A 26,371-nucleotide genomic window follows, 5' to 3' on the forward strand; every position below is an offset into this window, starting at 1 on the left:
TTTCTGTTTTACATAAGAGAGAGGATTCTGGCCATCTTTGCTGTTCAGACTCTTGCAGTAACTTGCTGTCTTAGTTGTCCTTGGATTGGGAAGCAATGTGCCTGGCATCAAAATGCATCCTCTATCATTAACACATAATGTACTTGTCCTTTTTTTTTGCTTTTCCTTTGTTTTTGTTTTTATTGGCGAAATCCTGGTTGAATATTCTGAGTACCATAATCTGACCTATGTGGGAATCAAATACAGTGTGGGCATCTTCACCACAAGTTTCTTCACATCATGTCTAAAAGATGAGAGGACCCAACCCATTTAAAAGTACAACTCTGCTTCTTTTCCACTTTAGATTTGTATGTTAATAAAAACGTTAATTCTGAAAGAGTATTTATTATGTATGTGACGGAAAAGCTTTTCAACCTATATATTTTCTTTTCTCCCCTGACCCCACCCCAAGACTAACACTGAAGTGATTTCACATCCCCTGGCCTGCCTCTTACCTAATTTGCCAGGATGTTCAACATTAAGGGGAATATTTAAATCCTAGACCATTTGGGGGATATTCAGTAAAGTATTTCCTTTTGGTTCAGAAATTTTGCTTTTTTCTCTTGTCAAAGTATCGATACTTGGGTAGATCTCGTAAAATAGCTGAACATGAGTATCATATCATAGAGAGTTGATAATTTTCAACTTTATAAGGTTTTTTTGTTTTGTTAAAATGTTTTAAAAATAGAATCAAGATTTATTAGTTACTGAGTAGGTTGTTTTCAGAGTTACTGGTTTCTTTTGGGGTCAGGACAGGGCCAGAGGGACACCCCCAGTCCACTCTGCCTTCTCCCACATGTAGGCTTTCTCATTCCATCCTCTTTTTTCATTAGTTTTTTGCCTGGCGCTTTTCCTTTAGCCAAAAGATATTTCTCTGGCACTAGCTGTAATGGTTAGAGCAACTGCGGATGCCAGTTATAAAAAGGAAAGGGAACCGATTTGGCTAGGGAACGGATGAGCAAATTAGATGTTGTATGTTGGTGACTTTGTTTATCCAGGTAAGTGATCACATGTCTAAATTATTTGGGCACATTTCTTTTTAGGTTACCTGTTCAGAAGCCCATGTTTTTAGTTCAGAAGAACTAAAAAATTTTAGTTTGTTTTTTTTTCTCCTTTGAATCTAACTTCCTTTTTTAGTTTATATTTTCTCATGAAGTAAAGGAAAAATAAGTTCACCAAATATAAAATGGATAGTGTTCAATTTAAAATTTTAAAGTTATTAGAGTTCAACATTACCAGTGATAACTTTGTCCTTTTGCCCAAATAAAGAATTTCTTTTGTTTAATGAATTTTGAACTTCTAATGTAGAGTGGTAAAGAAAAGGGAATAGGAAATAGTATAAGAAGTTGAAAGCTTAAACAGCATGTAGATAAATACATAATAAATTAGACAAGTTATTGAAAGCTGAACCTTTGTATTACTATATAATGAATTTTTAAGTGAAATATTCAGTAAGAATTAGGTGATATGATATGATTTTGATTAACCTTTCTGCAGGGTTAAAGTGAGAAGTTTGAAAAAGTATCTGAGCAGTTGTGTTGGCAGTGTAATCTTTGCAGCTTTGAAGTAATAACATTGTCTTGACTACTCTCTCTTAAAATAGTAATTTTTTATTAATGAAATAGTGTATAGATGATACAGCTGTTTAAAATTTGTAAAAGAATTTTAATCCTCATTATAACATCAGGACCTGATTTTAGTTTTTGAGGGTTTTTTTTGAGCAGTTCTAATGATTTGTAAGGACTGATAGTTTTGAACTTTATTGTTTCTTAAGGGTCTTCCACAAAACAAGAACAAATATGACTTATTTTAAAAATACCATAAAACTCATTTTCTCTCATAATTACCATATGAGTCCTTTGGGCCATTTTATAAATCTAAGAAAAATTAAGGGTTTTAGTGATCCTATTTTTTTCTGTATTTTGTAACATTTTGCTATTTCATCATCCTTGGAATTGATTCATCATTATTCATCAGTTATTCCCAACAGTGTTTAAAAAGACTAAAAATAGGGGCTTCCCTGGTGGCACAGTGGTTAAGAATCCACCTGCCAACACAGGGGACATGGGTTCGAGCCCTGGTCCAGGAAGATCCCACATGCAGCGGAGCAGCTAAGCCTGTGTGCCACAACTACTGAGCCCACGTGCCACAACTACTGAGCCCACGGGCGCGCCTAGAGCCCGTGCTCCGCAGCAAGAGAAGCTACCGCCATGAGAAGCCCAGGCACCGCAACAAAGAGTAAACCCCGCTCGCCGCGACTAGAGAAAGCCCGTGCGCAGCAATGAAGACCCAATGCAGCCAATAAATAAATAAATTTATTTATTTATTTTAAAAAAAGACTAAAGTAATAAGACTAATGGAATTGCCTAGAAGGAGGCTGTAACAGTGACTGTTGCGTCATCCTTTTGTTTGCTTATTGTATTGCCCAAAGAATTGCATTATCTTTCAAGAAGGTATGAAAGAATGCTACAGATAGTATTTTTGTAGTCTGATTTTAGATTTCAGTGAACATAATTGAAAAAATCAGAAGTTTTCACCTTAATGACAAAGAGCAGTAAAGTGACAGAGGAACACATTTCACAAATATTAGATGAATCCGAAGATGAATGCAAAGAGACAGGCAGCGTTGTAGACTCTGATGACAGTGAAATTGGTTCTGTAAGTCTCAGGTTGAGTCTTCAAATGGTATAGCCTTGAATTTTCTCAAACTCAAGAACAACAATCTATTTCTAAAGACAAAAAGGAAATGTGTCATTGGCATCCAGTTAGTCATTCAACAGGAAGGATTTCCTAACTCAGAATTTTGTAATAAGAATCTGGACCGCTGGTTTTACTAAACGGCCATGTGACAGTGTTCTTTCATCTTGTGTAATGTTTGTGGATCAGCATTTATGCAGTATGGTTTGTAAAGGGACAAATGCTGAAGGCAGAATTGTATATGAAAGTGATTGGAAGGAAGTGGACGGTGTAGAAATGAAGAGCTTAGCTGCTCCCTGGCATGTGGGATCTTCCCGGACCAGGGCTCGAACCCGTGTCCCCTGCACTGGCAGGCAGATTCTCAACCACTGTGCCACCAGGGAAGCCCCGTGATCTATTTTGAGTTAATTTTTGTATATGGTGTGGGGTAAGGGTCTAGGTTCTTTTTGTTTCATTTTGCATATTTTTCGAGCACCACTTGTTGAAAAGACTGGTCCTTTCCCTGTTAAATTACCTCGGCACCTTCGTCAAAGATGAACTGACCGAATGTGCGTGGTCTATTTCTGGACTCTGCTCCATTGTTCTGTATCTCTGTCCTTTAATCAATACCACAGTGTCTTAATTTTATAGCTTCTTGAAATCCAGTAGTGCACGTCCTCAAGCTCTGGTCCTCTTTCTCAGAATTGTTGTGACTTTGCTAGATCTTTTTCATTTCCCTTAAATTTTAGAATCTGCCGGTCCACTTCTATAAAGAAAGCCTTCCAATCCCTTGCCTTTTCATTTGCTGAATAACAGTAGTATGTTTACCAGTATCAGTCCTTAGCAGTCCTGGAATTTTTTATCATTATTATGTTCCTTTATTTTGCAAAGTATTTAATTTGGCCTTTTATATCAGTATTTATAAGTAAGATATTTGCTTTTATATTGCTTTCCCTTTTTTATGATCTCTTTACCAGTTTGGGTATTCAGTGTTATGACAACTTTATAAAATGAATTATGAAAGAATCGCTGTTTTTTGTTTCCCTGAAACAGTTATGTAGTAAAGCAATCAAATATTCCCTAGGAATTTGCAAAACTATTTAAGACCAATCCATCATTTTTAAAGGAGTAATTATATTTTATTATTTTCTATGATTATGGTCGGTTCAAGTTTTCTCTTGTTGTTTTCCTGAATGGATTTCTGTTTTCTTAGGAAGTCATCTATATTATTTACTTTTTTCAAGTCTAGCATTATAGGGCTGGGCATAGTGTTCCTTTAAAGCTATTAAAATCTTTCAGATCATTTAGAAGAGCTTTTAAAAAGTTCTAAATGGTTAGGGTTTCATTTTTATTATGTCAAGGAGAGTAACCTATCCTAACCCTACATTTTAAAATTTATTGAGGCTTTTTATTTGGGGCAATATGTAAGATCCGCTTTTGTAAGCAATTCATGGATACATGACAGGGTACTTTGGCTTATTGTTTTATTATAGTGTCAGATCTCCTGTGTCCTTAATTTATTTTCAGTTTTCTCTTTGTGATTTATTTTCAGGGCAAGTTTATTCGGATCAACTTTGACGTAACTGGCTATATCGTTGGGGCCAACATTGAAACATGTATCCTTTTTCATAATCACATTATTCAAAATAGAGAATGATTTAATTTTCCTATGGCCTCGTGGCAACCCTCTGTGGTACCTCTCCCATTATCCAGATGATAAAACTTTAGCCCAGAGAGATTGTGACTTGTTCAAATACCTTCAACTTCAGAATATGAACTCCAAAGTGGTATTTTGTTGTTGTTTGTTTTTAACACCAGGTCATGATCTGGTCACAGGCCTGGGGAAGTGGAGAGTCCCACTGAGGTGAGGGTACCTGTACATCGACCCAGGAAGTGTTTGTGTGCTGTAAGGACGTTTAGGTGAATACCGATATGTTGAAAACATCTTCAGTTACTGCCGTGTTAGCCCATTTTTTACCATCTACTTCTGATACTAGTGGGATGAGCATGTCCCATCAAAACAAACCTTACTGATGTACAGAGCTGAAGTAGTTTCAGTTAGTGTTAAGCAGACTAAAACTAGAGGCAAAAAAAGTCAAATACACAGACTAGTCTTAAGAAATGTCGCATGCATAGAATGGCCTTGAAGAATGATAAGTATATAAAGAATTGATTTGATTTAAGAGATAATAAATTAGAAATGATTCTGAATGATGATGTGCCAGTTAGGAAAGATACAGGTGACAATACTCTGATACTTGTTAACTACTCTTTAGTGATAGAAATACACTGCTTCTATCCCTCAGGTGAGGGATGAATCAAACTTTTCCTGTTAATTCAGAACTGTGTTTTGTGTCTCTAAGTATGCTCAGAGCCAGAAAACACAAGCAGCACTTGAAAATGACAGGCGAACGGGGCTAGCGTTTCTCCATACCGGGGAGCATCGTTCATGGGAGCGTACTTGTCGCCGGATGTGGAGGATGTGTTTGGGATAGTCTGATTTAAAATCAGGCTGTATGGTACACACATAATTCACTTTGGTGGCCCCTGGGAAGGTTTACTTCCGAGGAGGCAGTCCTCTCCCAAAGCCGTGAAACTGAGACTCTGAGAGTCCAGTGTGGCTTTCAACCCAGAGACACGCTGGGAGCATCAAGGCCCCGTGGACAGAGAACCCAAGCAGGCCCCAGATGTGCGTCCTGCTACCCAGGCGGAGGCGCGGTGTTATGACGTGCAGGCGCTGAGTGGGGGCCTCAAAGGGGTAGGACAGGAGTTACGCACATGTATTTTGGAGTTCAACAAAGTTTTGATTCGTACCTCTACCACTTATTAGCTGGTGTTTTTTTTTTTTAAGTTTTTCTACATACAATGCTTCGCATTTTTATTATTTATTTGTTTATTTGTTTATTTTTGGCTGCGTTGGGTCTTCGTTGCTGCGCGTGGGCTTTCTCTAGTTGCGGTGAGCGGGGGCAACTCCTCGTTGCGGTGCGCGGGCTTCTCATTGCGGTGGCTTCTCTTGCTGCAGAGCACGGGCTCTAGGCGCACGGGCTTCAGTAGTTGTGGCTCATGGGCTCTAGAGCACAGGCTTAGTAGTTGTGGCGCATGGGCTTAGTTGCTCCGCGGTACGTGGGATCTTCCTGGACCAGGGATTGAACCTGTGTCCCCTGCGTTGGCAGGCAGACTCTTAACCACTGCTCCACCAGGGAAGTCCCAGCTGTGTTATTTTGAGTAATTTCTTTGTGCCTTGGTTTCCTTATTTGTGAAGTTGTGATAGTAATTCTGATGTTAAAAGGCTTTTCCTGCCTTCAGTGTCACCCTTAACCTCCTTTGCTCAGACCTTCTGGAAAAATCTCGTGCTGTTCGTCAAGCAAAAGATGAACGTACTTTTCATATCTTTTACCAATTGTTATCTGGAGCAGGAGAACATCTGAAGTGTAAGTTACAAAGTTCTTTACTATTTTATATTCAGTTGAGTATCTTTTTTAATATTAAAAATTTTTTTTGAGAAAGAACAGTTTTGGGAAACAGATTTATACACATACACCAGAATCCTAGCTGGTTAAATTACGAAAATGAGGTTGAACTTCCAAGCCATGGGATCAGTACTTTAAGTGGCAAGCATAGGGGTGGTGTTATATTATCTTTTGTACTTTTGTTTCTTTTCTTTTAAAATAATTTTAAATTAGAAGACAAATGATGTGTTTTTATACACATTCCATTTCAAAGTTTATAAATACAAAAGTAAGAGAAAATAAATTTACTTAATAAAATTAACTTGAATAAACATGTGTATTCCTAGATTTACAACCGAATATGTGTTATGCTTCCAGTAGTACTAGAAAGAACCTGTGTGGATTTTTATTGATTTATTTTGTGAATCACAAGTTTAGGGTTGGACAGGGTAAAAAGTAAATTCTGTTCTGGGTCAGAGTTTTGCTGGGTCAGGAGGGAGAGGAGAAGGTACACAACTTTCCAGTTTCTTCTGAGTTTCAAAGTCCGTGCTGCTTCTCGCAAGCAAGCGATACCCAGTAGAAGCTCAATGTGATGTAAATGAGAATTAAGGGATGGGGGCGATCGGGAGAAATCCTCTGCGGCAGAGCCAGTTACACAGAAAGCTAGGAGCACGTGATAACATCTACTGAAGGGATAACGACCTGTTTTACTATTCTGAGTGCTCCTGAGAACGTCCTTCTGCTCTTAAGAACACATCTCTTGAAGGAGTCGGTTGAGTTCTCTCTAACTCATGGACCCTGAAGCGTAGAGTCAGTGGGAGTGTCCGTCATAATACCCTGTCAGACTATTACTGTGTCAGACATCACTCTCAGAGGCAATGTACCACTAAACAGACTGACTTGGAGAAACAGTTTCAAGGCATTGTCTGGGCTCAGCGTTTTGCCTGGTCCATATTCTACACCTTCCATACCCAAGTCTTTATCTAAGCCCATGTGCAGTCTTCACGTTGACCTCATAGTGTTTGCTATAAACTCCTTGCTAATATAGGAACATAGGATATGGGTTTGAAAGCTTTCCCTCCAAAGATGCCTAAAATATTTAAATCTGAAAATCAAGCTGCGTTATCTGGAAGATTATCATACCCCAGCTTTCTGATTTCAAATATAATATTATACAAACCGCTGTTCCCCAAGGCCCCTGTTTAGATGTTTGTTGTTTACATCATCGTTGTACAGATAATGGAAAACTGTCTTATGTCTGTGTATTTAACATGAGCATATAAAGAAAGAAGAAGTACGTGGTGGTGATGGGTTGCGTGTTCTTCTGCCGTGTGGGTGCAGTTGGAAGGTGGGGATGTGCTTGAGTCTGTTGCTGACTCTTTATTACGTTGTATTCTGTTACGTTTTCTTTCAGCTGATTTGCTCCTTGAAGGATTTAATAACTACAGATTTCTCTCCAATGGCTATATTCCTATTCCGGGACAGCAAGACAAAGATAACTTTCAAGAGACGATGGAAGCAATGCATATCATGGGCTTCTCCCACGAAGAGATTCTGTGTATGTGTGATTTCTCTCATAAGATTCTGATGCTCAATTTTCATAAGACTTACAAATTGGGGGTAAATTACCTGAACTAGAAAATGATTGAGAAGCTAATGGGAACTGCCTGTAATTTTATGAAATCCTGAGATTTGTCTTACTGAAAAATTTTGTATAGCTAATTTTTAGCACAAAATAAGTTAGAATATGTCTGCTACATTTTGATGCAATATCTTAATTAATTCTTTTCTTTTTATATCAACATAAAGCAATGCTTAAGGTGGTATCTTCAGTGCTACAGTTCGGAAATATTTCTTTCAAAAAGGAGCGAAACACTGATCAAGCTTCCATGCCGGAGAATACAGGTAATTGATGAATACTGATTTTATTTCCGTGGTCTGTTGTGTTCTCCAAAAACATGTTACAACGTAAGCATAAAAGTCCTCCTGAAGTGTTTCCTATGAGACTCCACGTGCCTAGGAGCAAGGGTCACTCTGATTCCATAAAGGAGGGAAGAGAATGGGGTGCAGGGTGAGACGCGGCAGTGGAGACTCTGCCATAGCCATGGGGCGTTAGGACCGGGGGGTGGAAGGGGGCACAGGCTGCAGAGACCACAGGGCTCACCTGAAACGGAGCTGCAGCTGCCAGGTTCTATAGCCAGTTTTCTCCTTGGCAGCAGTATAGGCCCAGGGCTGCCAACTAGAATTGACTTTTCAAAGAAAGCTGGAAACCTAGATTTTAATATGAAATCTTCAAGCTTTTAAATATCGAAAATGGATTGAAATTCACACTGGTCAAGGACAGAAGTTTGTGAACCATAAAATGTTTGCAAGCCTTGTGGGGTCTGCTTCTGAAGGTCTGGAGACAAAAAGAAAACCGAGGAATCAGTGTATTGACTCCAATGCTTGATCACCCGAGGACGTGGTCCTGCCTCACAGGATCCACTGTGGCCAGTGAAGGCTGACACGCATCACAGTCTCTGCCCTGGAAATCAGCCTTCTTCGTTGTAACCAATATGAATTTAATTCTGTGTAACCCTTTCAAGGGACCTGTCCGTCTCCTGATGCCTCATCACCACCATTTCCTGACAAAGCTTCTGCGCCTCGTCCTAAATCTTTAGATTTCCAGGATCACGAAGTAGATCATTCAGTCGAAGTATCTTGACTGACATTTGGGCCAGCTTCTTCCATGTAGCTTTCACGTGGTTAAGTAAGACTTAAAATCGAGCAGTTTAAGATTTAGAACAAGAAATGTATTAGTGTAAGTTTGCTTGGAAATCTTGACCTAGAGGTAGAAGAGAATCAGGTCACCCTTCTGAAAGACAAGGCAGCCAAGTGTGTTTCTGCTTTTTAAAATATAATGTGATAGGTTTCCTACTTGTTATTTTTTTTAACCTTTAAAAAATATTTATTTATTTATTTGGCTGCATTGGGTCTTCGTTGCTGCACACAGGCTTTCTCTAGTTGCAGCGAGCGGGGGCTGCTCTTCATTGTGGTGTGAGGGCTTCTCCTTGCAGTGGCTTCTCTTGTTGTGGAGCACGGGCTCTAGGCGCACAGGCTTCAGTAGTTGTGGCACGTGGGCTCAGTAGTTGTGGCTCGCGGGCTCTAGAGTGCAGTCTCCGTAGTTGTGGCACACAGGCTTAGTTACTTCACAGCATGTGGGATCTTTCTGGACCAGGGCTCGAACCCGTGTCCCCCGCATTGGCAGGCAGATTCTTGACCAATGCGCCACCAGGGAAGTCCTCTACTTGTTATTTTAAGATAACTTTTAGCTTATAATGGTTGATTTTGTTTTCCTTGTTTTTTTAATGCCCTTGATTTGTTACTTTTTCATACAATTTTATAGACTATGGCATTTGAAAATTTCCCTGAAAATCTGGAAATGTCTCATAATGGCAAGGCTTTCCCTCTCTTTTTGTTTTTTCTCTATTCTTTTCCTTCTTTCTTTTCTTCTTTCTTCTTTCCTTTATCTCTTTCTAACTTTATTTTTCTTTCTTTCCATCCTTCCCTCCTTTTTCCTTTTTTCCTGCTTCATTTACAGAACAACTGTTTTTAAAAAAAAAAAAACAACTAAAATGTCTCCAGTGTCATTGCTTCATTGCTGTTCACTACATCACCAGTAATGAAAGTAAAATAAATCTTTCTAATTGTATGAGAAGCTTTAAAAAATTACAACTCTATAAATAATTTTTCTCAAATTATTACCTATATTAGGTCGTGGTGGTTAATTAACACTTGCTGTGTTGCAGTGTGTTAAGAGTTTGTACTTTTTAATTACAGTAAAATTTAAACATGTAATAGGAGAGAGAAGAGTGTAGAGAACTCCCCGCATTCTCGTCACCTGCCGTAGACAGTCACCAGCTCACGGCCTGTTGTGTTTCATTCATACCACCTCTCACTTCCGCTTTTCTGGATTATTTCAAAGCAAGTCCCAGATATTTCATTTGTAAATATTTTAGTCTGATGCTTGACTCAGGATCAAAAAATAAGGGCCTGAAGTGAGCATATACACACTTGGACTTCTTTTAGTATTGGTGATATTTCTTTCTCTTACAGAGTTTTTCAGGTTATCAATATTTAAAATTTTTTTAATTGTGATAAAATTACACATAGCAAAATTTATTTTGACCATTTTTAAAGCGTACAGTTCAGTAATGTATCTTCGCATCATTATGCGATCCGTCTCCAGAATTCATCTTGCAAACTTAAACTCTAAAACAACTCCCCATTTCCCCCTCCCGCAGCCCCTGGCAACCACCATTCTAGTTTGTTTCTATGAATTTGACTAGTCTAGGCACCTCGTAGAAGTGGAATCATTCAGTATTTGTCTTTTGTGACTGGCGTATTTCATCAGGTTATTAATATGTTGTTATACGTTAATTTCCCATGGCATTTTTACATGTTGGTACCAAAGTGGCATTTCTTAAAAAAGACTTATTCTCTACTATTGTCTGTAGTACTAAAAGTAAAATTATCTTTATTAAACATGTGAATCTGTACAGCGCATTCCTCCTTATCCACTCCCCGCCCATGAATAAGGTAAATATAGCAAATAGCTGTTAACCAGTAGTACCAGAGCACCACAAATTCAAAAGAAAAAAATACATTTAATCACAGAAATTTATCACAAACATAGTAATGAACCAAAAGGAAGAGCACGTTTTGATTATTGGGCTTCGGCTATAAGGCAGTTTGAAACTAGAAGAATCTGAAAAAACAATCACAAACAGACCAAGCGAGAGCTGGGAAATTAGGGTCATTATTGCTGCTTCAAAAACAAAAACGAAAACCAAAAAAAGACTGCCAGATCTAACCACCTCTCTGCAGGAGAACAGAGGCCGGAGGCACATGTAAAATGACCACGGGGTGCAATCAGGGTGAATGGTTCCGTTTCCAGTGATGCTGAAACATTTACGTGCGCCTCCCTGGAGTTGCCTTCAGAGCGATATTGGCAAATTACTACCTTTTAGATTGAATATGACTCTTTTTAAAAAAGCATAAATGGCAAATAAGAGGATAATAAGGCTTAGAAGTAGAAAATGTGATGCAATTATAAGGGAACTTGTTTTCCTGGTAGAGGAAAGTAAGCCAAGGTATACCCACACTCTAAAGTCTATTTTTTCGCTGCTAAAATGATGTTTATCGTGATAAAGCACGAGAGTGTAGGCAATTTCCTTTTGCTTCTTTGTGTTTTTCAACTTCCCATTCAATACGTGCACACGAGCACACACGTGTAGGTTAACTAAAAGGAGACAGGACGTAGGGGTTGAGGAGGGCAGCTGGTAAAAGCTGGCGAGAAGAGTCACAAAGCAAAGGAAGTGCTCGCTGAGGCACGGCCTGCCCTGCCCACCCAGGGAGCTGCTAGGTTGCCAACAGTTCACCTGGATCACAGCGGGGTAGGACGCAGTGCGTCTTTGAGAAGGAACTTGGTTATGCTTCTAACGTGATTTAAAATGTACTTACCCTTATAGAATTTTATTGTTATTTTAACACTTAAACATTTATTGTAATAATTGGAACACTTGTTGGACCTTAGTGACATTAGACAGTGAACTTCTGCTGAGGTGGGTTCCCTAATGCTGGTGAGAATCAACAGTAACAAAATTAGCAGCTTTTTAACCGAGGAATCAAATAATTTTAATAACCTTTAGGTTTCTTGCCTACTAGGATATTATTAGGATCACTGTATGGGCATGATTAGTTGTCTTGGTAACATGATTTAAACTATTTTAAACACCGTTTTTCTCATTCTGTGCATTATCCATGGGTTCTAAGACTTAGTAACTTGCATTAAGTTACCCAGAATAAGTCATTGCTGACTCATCTTCTCTTATATAGCCTAAGGATGAGCATTATTCATTTGAAAGGAGGACGGTAGTTGTCATCAGACCTAAAACTTGCCCAACCTTATGCCTTATATTTAATTTCTTAATACAATTTGATAACTACTCAGGTGTTTCCAGTGTTGACTGAATATATTGTGACTAAATCATAAGTAGAAGCCTAGTATTTAGGAGACCTTTTACCCTCTAGTTGCCCAGAAACTCTGCCATCTTCTGGGCATGAATGTGATGGAGTTCACTCGGGCTATTCTCACCCCCCGGATCAAGGTCGGCCGAGACTACGTGCAGAAAGCACAGACCAAAGAACAAGTAAGTTTCACGTCAGTTGCTGTCACACGTTTGTTTGAATGATGACCGTGGCCATTAGACCTTCTGATGGGCATGTAACAAACCGAATCAGCAGAACCTCTATTATATGGATGTTTCTTGGTACTAATTGAGTACCTTCTCTCAGAACGTTTTTAGAGGTGACTTGTAAAAAAAAGGAAATCTGAAATATCACCGTGAGTTTTCCCCAGGTAGATGGATCATACATGTTCCCCAGGGCATGTACCTCAGGGTCCTGCCCAACAGGGGGGGTGCCCTGCTTGCTCCCTTGTCCCTGTTGGGGGGAGGGGAGACAGCGCCAAGAATGCAGGCGTCAGATTCACCCGTTTCCTGGTGGACTCTGGGCAGATGCGCTGCCTAGAACCCCAGGGGCAGAGGGAAGAGTTTATTTTTACTGGGCATCTCCATCCATTTCCTACATTGATTATCTCCAGTGTACATTTAATTGTACTAATACCCTCTGTTGATGTATAAAATTCAGAGAGGATTAAGCAGTCAGTGCTCTTTTAGGGTTTTGGGGGTGCTGTAGCTCATTAAACTCCCTCCATCAAACAGCTGTTAGTGTTTTGTTGAGATTATTTCTGGAATAAAGGGTTGATGTTGTCTAATTACAGGCAGATTTTGCAGTAGAAGCTTTGGCAAAAGCTACCTATGAACGGCTCTTCCGCTGGCTCGTACACCGCATCAATAAAGCTCTGGATAGGACCAAACGGCAAGGGGCGTCTTTCATTGGAATCCTGGATATCGCTGGATTTGAGATTTTTGAGGTATATCTTTCTCCCTCCTGCTTTTCCTTCCTTCTGTTTACTCTTTTAACAAATAACACTTAAGGCTCCCTCTGTACCAGCTGCAGTGCCAGCCACCAGGGATATGATGGTAGATAAGTAGGTACAGTCCCTGCCATTCTATTGATAGTAGAGAGTCAAACATTGAGTGACAGAAACCCAAAATTCTCAGAATTTTGGATAATGAAGTGAGGGGGGGGCGCTGTGATAGAAGGAATTTGCGGGGGCCCACTGTGGAAGATGTGTCTGCAGCAGTAAGAGTGGAGCACGAGAAGCCCCCGGCCTCAGGAAGAAGCCCCAGCATAATGAGAGTAGGTCCAGTGGTCCTGTATGGGAGAGAATTTGTCAGATGTGAGAAACTGCTAGAAAGCCAGTGGGACTAGATGTAGCTGACCAGAGGGGCAGAGGAGCTGGAGACATGGAGTGGGAGGTAGAAAAGCAGAAGCAGGGAGCCAGTGGAGGATGGCGTTGCCGTAGCCTGGCGGCCAGATGGCACTGGCTTGAGCGGGAGTCAGGAGCAGCTGTGTGAGATCAAGAGATGAGGAAACATAGTGGACTCTGTTCTGAAGATACACCCACAGGATTTGGTCGTGCACCTCAATGTATTTCGCTACTAATCTGACTAGATTTCTCCAAACACTCACCATCAATCCATCAAAGGTGTGTCTTCACATACCTGCTGTGGTTTTGCTAAACGTTGATAAAATTTTGGTCTCCTAAAAATGTGTATCTTTATCTCTCCTTTGATAGACACTATATAGCAAGGCACAAATACTGAATTAAATACTTCTTGGGATCAGTGTGCTGCTTTGACCAGTTGGATACTGAATTGTCCTATTTTAAAATGAACCCCTTTGGACCATATAAGTCTGTCCTCATAAAATCTGAACTATTACTGGTATAAGCAGTTTTATCCCCCAAACTGCCACTGCCACTATAAAAGATTGCTTTAATATGTTTTTTGTTTTTTAATTTATTTATTTTTGGCTGCGTCGGTTCTTCGTTGCTGTGCGCCGGCTTTCTTTAGTTGCGGCGAGCGGGGGCCCCTCTTTGTTGTGGTGCACAGGCTTCCCATTACAGTGGCTTCTTTTGTTGTGGAGCCACGGGCTCTAGGTGAGCGGGCTTCAGTAGTTGTGGCTCGAGGGCTCTAGAGCTCAGGCTCAGTAGTTGTGGCACACGGGCTTAGTTGCTCCGCGGCATGTGGGATCTTCCCGGACCAGGGCCCGAACCCGTGTCCCCTGCCTTGGCAGGCAGATTCTTAACCACTGCACCACCAGGGAAGCCCCAAGATTGCTTTAATATGTATTGATTTGTGAATAACTGAAAAACCATGAAAGGTGGCTGCGTGCAAATTGCATGTCTGTTGCCTTCCTGTATATAAACAATCAGAAGATACAGTGAAAGGAAAGACCCCCACTTCCAGCTGCCAACAAGAACAGATGAAATACCTAAGAAGAAATGGGCAAGATTTAGTTGACAACTTTACAGTGCAACTGTGAAAAAATGAAAGACTTAAAGAAATGTAAAAATATAGCTTGTTCTTGGGTGAGAAAATTCAGCATTGTAAAGGTGTAAATCTTCCCCAAATTCATCTTTTTTTTTAAATATGTTTTTAACATCAAGAAAGAAGAGCATAGATTTTATCTTATTTATTTATCTATTTATTTTTGGCTGCATTGGGTCTTTGTTGCTGTGCTTGGGCTTTCTCTAGTTGCAGTGACCAGGGGCTACTTACTCTTTGTTGCGGTGCACAGGCTTCTCATTGCGGTGGCTTCTCCTGTTGTGGAGCACGGACTCTAGGCACACGGGCTTCAGTAGTTGTGGCACGCGGGCTCAGTAGTTGTGGCGCATGGGCTTAGTTGCTCTGCGGCATGTGGGATCTTCCCAGACCAGGGCTTGAACCCGTGTCCCCTGCATTGGCAGGCCGATTCTTAACCACTGTGCCACCAGGGAATTCCCCCAAATTTATCTTTAAAGTGAACGTACTTGTTTAAAACCTATTTCAAGGGGTAGAGGAGGACTAGGCAACCTGCTTCTAAAACTAATTTGAAAAATAAGTTAATTAAAGTATAGATAGTAAAATTCTGAAAAAGAAATGAAAAGAGGATATTAAGAGATAAAAAATTATAAAGCTGTATGGTTTTGACATACGAATATACACAGACAGTAAAAAAAAAAAAGGAAAACGTTTTAGACGCTAAAAATGCAGGATTGTTTAGTGAGTGTTATTTGTCATGGAAAAGAATGGAAAATGTCCACTGTCAGGAGATGTATGCTCACCGTAGGAGATTGGGTTGATTAATTATATATATTCATGCAATAGAGATCTATGCACCCATTATAAAGAATGAGGTGGCATTATATTACAGACTCCAAGATGCGTTAAGTTTTTTTAAAAATCAGGGTCACACACATTTATGAGTGCACAGACTATTTCTGGAAGGATCACAAGAAATAGGTGACAGTGGTTGCTTACAGGAGAGCAAGTGGGTGACTGGAGTGAGACTTCTCAGTGCAACTCTCTGTACATTTCTAATTTTATAACATGTGTTACCAATTTAAAAATCGATTATTTTAAAATACAGTTGGTAGCTTAAATATGAAGACAAGTAGAAATCCATTAAAGAAAAATACCATCACATGTAGTAGCTCAGGCTAAATGGAGCACTAAGATCTCATGATCTTAAGGCAGAGCAAAATCCATTCACATAAGCGTAACCGAGCACCATCGGGCGGTCTGCAGGTGTTGATGTGGGTCACTAGAAATACGGCGTTGAACACGGCAGACTCTGCCCTGGCCCTCCTAGCGTGACCTTGTTCTAAGACGCTGAGTGTGACACCTCCCAGGGAAGATTGGAATGGCTTTTTCAGACTATAAATCTATTCTTTGGGGCTTGATTAAACCTTCCCTAATTAAAGATCACTTTATAATGAAAGAGGTTGTTTATGGGCCCATGGTACTTGTGTGGACAGCATGGAAGCAGAAGAAAAGGCTGAGTACTTCTCATATAAGGCGACTGCTTTAAGAAAATCATCCCTGTCACTTCATCCATCCATGTTTCATCCCATCAGCAGCACAGTAGAGAAATGGGCAGATTTCACAGAGAGGGAAAGAGAAATGTCTGTAACAGATGAAAAGGTTATTATTTGTTTCTACTGTTGTTTTCCTTAACTCACTCTGGAGCCGGTGGCCTAAGTAAGGAGCAGAGGAGGCCGCAGCCCATCTGTCCTCTGGTTCCTCAAAGCTCATGGAGATCTGCTTGCCTCCTTGGCCTCTGGCCTTCCCAAGTCTCTTTGTTTCTCTTCTTTTTCTCACTTTCTTTCTCATTTATTCATTTCTCTTCATTAACCATTCGCTAATCAAAATGGTTTTATTTGTAGATACTCAGCACACTAAGTATCATTTTCTCATTTTAGCTTCACAGTAATGTGATATGTGGGGGTGTGTGTGTGTGTGTGAGAGTGTGAGAGAGAGAGAGAGACAGAGATTAAGAGAGACTCCCCTCGGTTTAGTCACTGTCATCTCATGGACTCAGTAGGGTAGTCAAGACCTCATGAATAACTCTTCGAGAACTTTCTGAGAACTAGCTGACTCGTTGTCCCTCCCCCACCCCCAACCCCCGTTTGGAACATGGCTCTCCTGCACCTGCAGCTGAACTCCTTCGAGCAGCTGTGCATCAACTACACCAACGAGAAGCTGCAGCAGCTCTTCAACCACACCATGTTCATCCTGGAGCAGGAGGAGTACCAGCGCGAGGGCATCGAGTGGAACTTCATCGACTTCGGGCTGGACCTGCAGCCGTGCATCGACCTCATCGAGAGACCCGTAAGATCCTCTCCCCGCCCTCTGGCTCTCAGCTCCTGCGCAGGCGGTGCCTTGAGTTTTTTCTCGCCATCAACTGAGACGGGAATTATCCTGTCTCACGGGTGCTAAGATAATTTTCTAGTCTAAATTTCCTAGGAAAGGGATGCCCATTTGAAAAGTGAGTAGCATGCCAGTAAGACCCTTCTTGAGCTGTCCTTTCTCACGGCCGTGTCCTGTCCTCGCGTGGGGCCGTGCACAGGCCGACGTGGGCCTTCGCTGCCCGCAGGTGCCACGGTGGTGGCGGCAGCTGCCTTCCCTCCAGCGCTCGGCACGTGTCAAGGGCATGGGGCTCTCCTGGGCACACGTCCGAGGTGATAAAGGGGCACCGTGTCTAGCTGGGAATAAGACAGGTCTTGCACATCCATTTTGGGGGGTAACTAAAGCTTAGCCTCATAAGTACAAAGATGCTTTTTTATAAGGTTTTTCAAAACCTTGTAAGAGTTTATAATCATAGGGAATTTAACTATAGCATGTAGAATGATGCAGCATCATGACTCCATTGTGGGTCCTTTCAAAATGGAGAGTGAGGACAACTTTTTCCAGAAGAAAAATACCTAAAACGACTCTGTCGGGGCACCTGCCTGTCCTGGGCATCTGCCCTCATCTCTCACAAACCCGGGCTCTGCCTGGCTTCTTACAGTACTCTGACCACGAGACAAAACATGGTCTCCCAAACTTAAAGCTCTTTAGAAATCCCCAGTGAAAAGGAAAAGGGATGAGAGATCTTGACATTGAAAGATGAAGTAGGAAAAATGAAAAGGAGACAAAATTGTGGATCTTCTGAATCATGCTGTCACTTAGTCCTTTAGAAAAGATTGAATTATATTTGGCTCCTTTTTCAGAATTTAGAAATATTTTCATTGAAACAGATTAAAAGCGTAAAAATTATGGCAGAAAGATGGGTGTTTCACTTATCTTAATCTAGAACTTCATTTCTCAAAGATGTCAGACGAGTGGGGTAAATTGGGTTAAATGCCGTCCTGGACCCTGGGATCACCTAAGCCTAGTGGCCTTTGATTATAGTGTTCTTTCAGCAGCTCTGAACCCTGCAAATCCTTTCAGGTAGAGGGGCCACAAACTAAACAGCCAGGGAGTAAGGGTCTCAGTCCTGGGCTCCCGGAGCGGGGAGGATTCTCTCCGCTGCTTCTACCTGCTCTGTTCTGTTAACCTCTGCCTTCCTGTGACCACATTATTACACTGTTTCATTCATGTTTAACTAGAACCTCCAGTTACTTTTTAAGCAATATTTGCGCAGAGCCAGCTCTTCTGCAGTAAACGTAAAGGCCTTGTGGGTTGAGGAAAACTGGTCTGAAGAGATTTATTCCAAAAGCTGGTTTCATCCTTGTGCCCTAGAATTGGTACGCTCAGTCTTGTATCAGAAACTTGCCGTATTTGCAGTACGGCAATAAACGATGACCCCCGAAGCACTATAAAATAGGCCGTCATTAAATATTTCGCTTAGCTTTCACGTGTACCCCACTTTCCTCCAAAAAAGAAGTCGTTCCATTGATTTCCGAGCTCCCAGAGAATGGCAAGCTCTGGGCATTTTTTTTTAATTTGAGACATAATTCACTATCCTAAAATTCACCCTTTTAAAGTATGTAATTCAGTGAATTTCAGCATATTCACAGAGTTGTACAACCATTACCACTGTCTAATTCCACGTTTTCATCATCCCAAAGGGAAATGTCCTACCCTTGGCAGTCACTCCTGTTCCCCTCCCCCAGCCCCTGGGCCACTAATCTATCTTATGTCTCCGTGTCTTTAAGTCTCTAAGGCTTTTTTCAGTGAACTAGTTGAGTGAAATGAAGGCTCTATTTTATTTGTTGATAAAACAAACCAATGAAGTAATTGATAAATTACTTCATCACCTTCCATATATTCTACTTAACAATAGTTTTAAATATTTCACCAAGTGTGAAGTGCTCGTTTTACTTAATCATCACTTAAATAGAAACTTAAATTGACTAGGGTATAAAATGTCTGAAGCATTCCAGCTAGTTGAGGGTTTATAACAATTTACCCAGCCAGTCATTGAATATAAAGATCCCGTTTTGTCTCTGCACCTTTCAGTTCCTTTCTGGTGTCTTTTATTTGCTACTTTTGGGGGAGTTATCTACTTGGAATTAGTTCTTTATAAGTTTGTGAGATACAGTACTCATCCATTTTCTTACCAGTACCTGTTGAGCAGTTTGAGATCTCAGTGTCTGCATGATAGTTACGATTTGCCATTACCTGCTACCCTAGCAGTTTGATTTGCACAGATCTTCACGAAGCTCTAACTGTTTGGGGATTTAAGCTGCCACACCCAGTGGAAAACATCCTTGTATGTACAGTGACGTGCAAAACGTGTCAGTTCTTCTTGCCTCTGTTATCAGGCTAACCCTCCTGGCGTGCTGGCCCTTTTGGATGAAGAGTGCTGGTTCCCTAAAGCCACAGATAAGACCTTTGTTGAAAAACTAGTTCAAGAGCAAGGGTCCCACTCCAAGTTTCAGAAACCTCGTCAACTGAAAGACAAAGCTGACTTTTGCATTATACATTATGCAGGGAAGGTAAGAGTGAAAGAACTCCATTAAAAGTGCTGTGTTTGAGATTTTGCTGCATTTGATGAAGGTTGTAACAAACGTGCTGATATACACTTACAAACCCTTGAATATAGTACATATTACAAATGCACTTCCTTCGAGACAACCCATTTTTTTGGGATTGTTCTATGAACTTATTTGGGGGGTGGAACGGGGGAAGTACAGAGAAAGTTTTGTTGCAGGGCCAAGCGAGGAGAACGGGTGGCTCGTGCGCAAAACCCCTGAGCCCCCGAGAGTTTGGGGGAAAGGTTTTTTTTTTTTTGCGGTACACGGTCCTCTCACTGCTGTGGCCTCTCCCGTTGCGGAGCACAGGCTCCGGACGCGCAGGCTCAGAAGCCTTGGCTCACGGGCCCAGCCGCTCCGCGGCATGTGGGATCTTCCCGAGCCGGGGCACGAACCCGTGTCCCCTGCATCGGCAGGCAGACTCCCAACCACTGCGCCACCAGGGAAGCCCCTGGGGGAAAGGTTTTTATAGGTAAAATTTGGGGTGAGGGCTGCAGCGTGTGTGACTTTCTTCTGATTGGTTGTTGGGGAGGGAACAGGGCGGGGCTCTGGGAATCTTGGGTTGAGGGCTGCAGGGTGTGTGACTTTCTTCTGATTGGTTGTTGGGGAGGGAACAGGGCGGGGCTCTGGGAATCTTGGGTTGAGGGCTGCAGGGTGTGTGACTTTCTTCTGATTGGTTGTTGGGGAGGGAACAGGGCGGGGCTCCGGGAATTTTGGGTTGAGCCTGCAGTTGCCATCCTCCACCTGGGTGGGGGGGTCCTGTGAACGTTTTAGGTGAAGGCTGGAAATGTCTCTTGTTTTTGTCTTTTCCCTCTTGCCACACCCGGCTCTGGCCCGGCAGGTGGACTATAAGGCGGACGAGTGGCTGATGAAGAATATGGACCCCCTGAATGACAACGTGGCCACCCTCCTGCATCAGTCCTCCGACAGATTTGTGGCAGAGCTCTGGAAGGATGGTGAGAATGTGCTTGCGTTTGTAATCAAACTTGGCCGAATCTTTTACAGTTAAGGCTTATATATGGTTCTTTTACTTATAGACGTGTGTAGACTTTTTTACTTTAAAGCTGTTTATTTTCCCTAGAGCAGGGCTGCCGTTGTATCGGAATTTACCCACTTTAAGAAAACTTGGGTAATAAGACATCTGCCTTCTTGGTCAGGTGCTGTAGGAACGTTCTAGTAGCAGAGCCACCCTGGCCCCAGTGCAGTTGTAATCCAAGGGTGTTGGGATACAAAACCTGAGAGGCCTTGTGCATCTTCCCTGTGTCGTGTCCAGGTCAGCCGAGCTGCGTCCTCCCCCAGTGCCCTACCCTCCACACACACGCGAAGTGGCTGGTGACTAAACTCAGACCATCTGCACATAGATCAGTTGTTTTTATTTCCGTCAGTCCCCGTAGTTCTTCGGTTTACGTGAACCTCAGGTGAAGGTTTTGGTGATCTTATCATAGACTAGAGATTTTGCTGGTACGAGAAGAACAAAGCAGCTTGTGTCTGTACGTGTAGTGGGACCAGCATCTTCTGGCATTTAGCTCTCTCTACGCTTGCGTCCTGGTTGTCCCCACCGCTTCACTTGGCCTCAGGTCATGCAGTACCTTAGTTTAGCTCTGGATCTGCCCCTGCCTAGGCTTTGACCCTGAGGCCAGGCCTGTCAGTTACCTGGCTGGCTTCTTTCTCTGTAAGCATCTCAAGACCTTGCCATCTAGCTGTCTCCTCAGGTAGAGAGAAAGAAACCCAGAAGGCAGATCAGAGGGCTTAGGGCAATCAGGACAAAAGGAAAGAGACGGAAAGAGAAGAGCCACCACAGAGAAAGTGAGCAGGGGGATGATGACCCTACCAAAGACAGCCTAGTCGAGGTCACGTACATCGGCTCCAACAAGTGCGAGGGAGCCTGCAGGGGTGGGCAGACCACACACGTACACGCACGTGTCCTGGGGAGAGATCGTGTACGTGAGACTGTGTACAGGGAGGGGCTGGGGGAAGGGTTAGGTTTCCAGCAAGTAAAACAGAAGCTTTTAATCACTGTCCCATTGGATGGAGGTCTTCACCTGGCTGCTGCGTGCTCGCTGTCACCTGTGGTGACCTGGTCAGCCTAGGGGGGCCCGTGAGGACTGAGGCGAGAGCAGGACCCTAAGGTGGTGTCTGCGGTGCCCACGCGGCTGAGGGACTCTTGGCCCTGTTCTGGGAAGTGTGAGAGTGGGTCTGAGAAATGGATCTAGCGTGGAAAAAGGGACCCTGAGCTCTGGTGGCCACCGGGTCCACAGGGCTGGGAAGAGCAGCACAGGTCAGTGGGAAAGGTGCACAGGAAACGTCACAAAAAGAGGAGGAAGGAGTAACGCTGCCCATCAGAAATGCTGTGTTCAATCTGATGGCTGAGTGTCGCAGACCCCTGAGATGAATGCCACGGGGACAGCTGAGCGGGGACTGCCTTGTTCCTGGGGTGCTAAGGTCAGATGTCATGACGGATGAGGCAGTTTTCCTTGTCCTTGAAAAATAATACTTTGTTGAAGAAACAAAGAAAGCCAGCGTTTCCTGAGCACGTGCTAAGGGCCGGGCAGTCTCCCAGCACCCACTGACGAACATTCACATCCTGTTGGGGCCTTAACCACGGAGGGTGAGTAGGTTTCTGCGAACCCACTCATCTAGGGGTGGATGGCATTTCTAGGAGTGATGCTGGTGTGGAAGAAGTGGGGGTGAAGCCGGTAGAAGGAACGATCACAGGGCAGAAGTGGAAAATCCCAGCTCGGGGTGAGTGTCCCGTTGGGGCGTTAGGGCAGGGCTGGGGCCAGGAGGCAGAGTGAGCAGGAAGTGAGGCCGGAGCACGGAGTAAGGCGGTGGCCAGTCTCAGGTGAACTTGACTTCATTGACTAGATGGCATCAGTGGTTTTACGGGCCAGGGCAGGGGCACAGTGTGAACTTGGAGAAGCAAAGCGGGCAGTGCTTTGTTGGATGGATCGGGTTGAAAGACCCCGGAAGCGGGGAGTTCAGCGCGAGGTGACCGTGGAAGGAAAGCCAAGGAGAAGAGGAACAGAGGAAACTAGCATTTTACCGCTAAAGTCTCAAAAACAGATTTTCTCTCTTCATTTTGCATGAGAAGAGAAGCAGGTGTTTGGGGAATCACGACAGCAGGTCCCGGGCTTACACACTGGTTCTGACATTGCGAGCCACTTTTGACTCTTGTCTTTTCACTTCTTAACCAAAAACAATATTGTGGGGAACACCTTTGGAGCCCCTGACCTGTTCCTGTGAGCCTGCACGTCCAGCCACGCTGGACAAGCTCACCGCCCACGCTTGTCAGCAGTGAGGTGGATTCGGGAACCACAACCGGCGTGTTCCCTGCCGCCCAGGGCCTTCTTCCAGATGGAAACTCAGGACACGCACATAGGCGGGAACGGGACCGAGGCGCCTCTGCCTCGGCTTCCTCCGCCTCGGCTTCCTCCTTCCAGGCTCCTTTAACTCACCGTCCAGGTACGGCAGGGCCTCTGGCAGCAGCGGGTCAGAAGTGCCAGGAGTGTGAGATCCAGCAGGTGAGGGTGGAGATGGGGGCTGCAGCTGCAGCGATGATATGATGCACGTTCCGTGTCACAGGTGCGGGTGACGTGTCTCACAGGTAGGACCCCATCTGCAGAGCCCTTACCTGCCCTTCTGTGCTTTTCATGGACTAGCTACAGACAGGTTACTCACTTGATGGCAGAAGCTCTGAGAGGAAAGGCGTGTGGCCTGCGGGGCCCTGCCGTCCTGGCTCAAGCCCTGTCCACCTGTCCTTGGCCCACAGCTCAGGCCCTGCCGGGGCCCTCACCTTTCTCCACGTGGCCAGCTTGGGAGCACGTGTGGCCACTTTTGTCCAAATGGGCTGAGCGGAAATCCTCTCCCCATTGTGACCTGGCCGTGCCGGCATCCACTCCGGTCTCATCCTGTGTGTTTGCTCTCCTGGTATCGCTTCTCTTGGTGGGAAGTCCTGCCATCCGTCAGCTCAGGTGGACGGTTACTCAGTTTAATCTGAGTGACAGGCTCTCAGAGGTGGCCCACCATCGGAGGGAGGGGCAGACGGAGCCTAATGCCAGGCTCCTCCGATTTCGAGGACCGCGTGTCGCACGCGTGAGGTCAGCGGCAGGCTCAGGACTTTGAAGAGGGTCGTAGGGTGGAGAACTCGCCATGCTCACTCTGGATGTAGAGATGTCTTGGGAGAAGGGGAGCTTCTTCTCTAGGAAAAGAAAGTAGTCCTGGAAAAGCGTGTGATTATTTTCTCCTGTTACAGCCACGTCAGCGCAGAGGCAGAACATGACAGGTTGACTGAATGTATGAGTTATATGATGCGTGGATATAGTTTGCCTGTGAAGGTGCAGTGCCTTGAGTGTAAAGCATTTCATGTTAAAATAAACTTTGTGTTAGAGTTTCCTCCAGGCCAAACCAGGAGAAATAAGATTTATTGGTGGCAGCCCTGCCCTAGAGATTCATAGTGCCCTACTTTTTTGCTGAAAGATGTTTTGCGATCTCTCTACCAGCTGCACACGGATTTCTTGCCACTTCTGGGGGCTAACGTACAAGAAAGAAAAGACCTAAAAATTACATTTTCATGTAAATGTATCTCCTATGATGTTTTCATGAGTAACGGTATGATCAATAGGTATCATCTTAGTTATGGTTTGAAGTTGCTTTAACATTTTGTACAATAGAACTTGCTACAATAGAATTTTGTTTTCCTTAGTGGTAGTTACCTATTCGTAGTTTGTATTTGAAGTAAATTATATTTCCAAAATCTGGATGGGAAATAAAATTACACAGCAGTGTGAATTTTTGACGGTAAATGCCACTAATATTTACCTTTTCCAGAGTAGTCTAACTTGCTGCAGTCTTGTCCTAATTTGCTAATTGGAGGATAATTTTATGAAAGACAACGCAAATAGTACCTTATTACTCTTAAATTTCATCCTGCGTTTACATGGGGGTAACCATTTGACATTAATATGATATAATGCTCACACCTGGAGTTGGGAATGATTCCGCTGTATACATTTATTTTATACAGAACTTTGTCCAGATGTGCAAATTCTCTAAACAGTAATGTTTGCATGGGGTCTGCCCTGGACTAGCTGCTTTTGTAGCCCGATTGCAAAGTTGACTTGTGATGTCGAATGTCTTTCACACTAACTGAAGTGTTTGTGTATTTGCCCTTCTGTCCTCCTGTTTTTGCTGTTTCTCTGCTTTAGAGATTCAGAATATTCAGAGAGCTTCTTTCTATGACAGTGTTTCTGGTCTTCATGAGCCACCAGGTGAATGGATAAAGCCTGTAGGTCTTCCAAACACAAGGGGTTTCAGCCCAGAGGAAGAACTTGCGGGGTGGGGGGCCTGGCAGGGTGGCCTGGGAGGACGGGGGCTTGGTTTCTGGGTTTTTGTTTTTGTTTTGCTCATAGACCTGCATGAACCTTCATTTCATGCTCAGCTTTATTTATCCTTCAAGGCAACTGTCTGAGCGCATAAACAATTCAGTCGCTACTGCCCACACATTGCTTCTTTTATGCGTAGCCCGTAAGCACCGCAGAGCAAAAGGTCTGTCGCTACCTTTTCCAGTAGTGCCGTTTGATACACAGTCCTCTAAGGGAATTGTTAGGAATCGATGTGCCCAGTAATAATATCTCCTTTGTCTTTGAGTTACCGTTAAATTTTCAACTCTAAGGAACTCCAAGGAGGAGTAGGGTTTTTTTTTCTTTTTTCAAGTCATTAACATTTTGTGAACAAATAATTACATAATTATCTCACGTATGTTGGTCTCATCATTATGCCTTTTATTTGGAATTTATGTGCATATCTGGCTACTTGCCCTTTTGAACTGAAAGCCATGAAACTATCTACAAGGCTTGATATGTGCACGTTGATACGAAGAGTGGAGTGTTAGAACCTGTACCTTGAACGTGAAATTGACTTTCACACATTTGGGCCTTATGGTTTGAATCCTTAGCCCTGTTTAAAATACAGCCTAACCTGTAAATCGACTGTACTTTAAAAATAGATAGATAGACAGATGGAAGGAAGGAAAGAATACAGCCCAGCCATGGCGAAGAGGCCCTCCAAAAGCCTAATATAAATGAAGATCACCTGACCTTCCAATTGTTTAGTGAAATTGTCAAGCAGTAAAAACTCCAAGGTAAAGTCAAATTCATCTTATAAAATTTCCTTCATGATTTTTGGAACCTAATGCTGAGACCCAAACCCATCTCAAAAGTGTTTTAAAAATATGTTAAAGAAACATACCCGTTTTAATCCAAGATTCCTGGGGTCAGTTCTGGCCTCACGTACTGTTAAAGAAGCTGCAAGCAGGGGGGCGGAGGGAGGGGGAGACGATGCCGAAGGCTGCTCCGTGAGCTGGGATGACTACTCCACAGGAGAAATCTTCAAGGTCAGTCATCTTTGGCCTTGGGGGTACTGAGAGAGTTGAGGAAGTGGGGAGAGAAAGAGCTAGGTGGTGGTTTGAAGCTTATGGTCTGCCTGGGACTTACGCTTTGTTGAAAGGTCGGCGCTGGATCTTTTGGACTTTCTCCCAAAGTAGAGCTCTCTCTTTAAATTCATTCCTCCAACTCTTGGATTTCTAACCGTTTAAGAGACTTCCAGCCCGTGGGCCCCCATCACTCCCCCGCTCCTGGCGCCAGACGGCGCACCGTGAAGTCTGGGGGTGGGTGTCCCACACCCAGCAGCTAGGGGCACAGCCTCGCCCAGCCCCTCCCACCATGGCCTTCCCCCTCCTGCAGCACAGATGCTCTTTCCTGTG

General features: G+C 43.2%; 1 protein-coding gene across 2 annotated transcripts in view; it reads left to right on the forward strand.

The window, feature by feature from the left end:
* Positions 1 to 26,371, forward strand: part of MYH10 (myosin heavy chain 10) — a 133,952-nt gene that overhangs the window by 65,196 nt on the left and 42,385 nt on the right. For both annotated transcript variants that reach the window (XM_082679256.1, XM_082679257.1), the window contains exons 7-15: positions 4,268 to 4,331; positions 6,048 to 6,146; positions 7,579 to 7,722; positions 7,974 to 8,069; positions 12,237 to 12,355; positions 12,988 to 13,140; positions 16,811 to 16,984; positions 19,402 to 19,575; positions 20,453 to 20,567. In XM_082679256.1, the coding sequence (XP_082535382.1) occupies positions 4,268 to 4,331; positions 6,048 to 6,146; positions 7,579 to 7,722; positions 7,974 to 8,069; positions 12,237 to 12,355; positions 12,988 to 13,140; positions 16,811 to 16,984; positions 19,402 to 19,575; positions 20,453 to 20,567 (1,138 nt within the window). The remainder of the gene's footprint in view (positions 1 to 4,267; positions 4,332 to 6,047; positions 6,147 to 7,578; positions 7,723 to 7,973; positions 8,070 to 12,236; positions 12,356 to 12,987; positions 13,141 to 16,810; positions 16,985 to 19,401; positions 19,576 to 20,452; positions 20,568 to 26,371) is intronic.

The sequence above is a fragment of the Grampus griseus genome (genome assembly GCF_964374135.1).
Source record: "Grampus griseus genome assembly, chromosome: 20".
Taxonomy (NCBI): domain Eukaryota; kingdom Metazoa; phylum Chordata; class Mammalia; order Artiodactyla; family Delphinidae; genus Grampus; species Grampus griseus.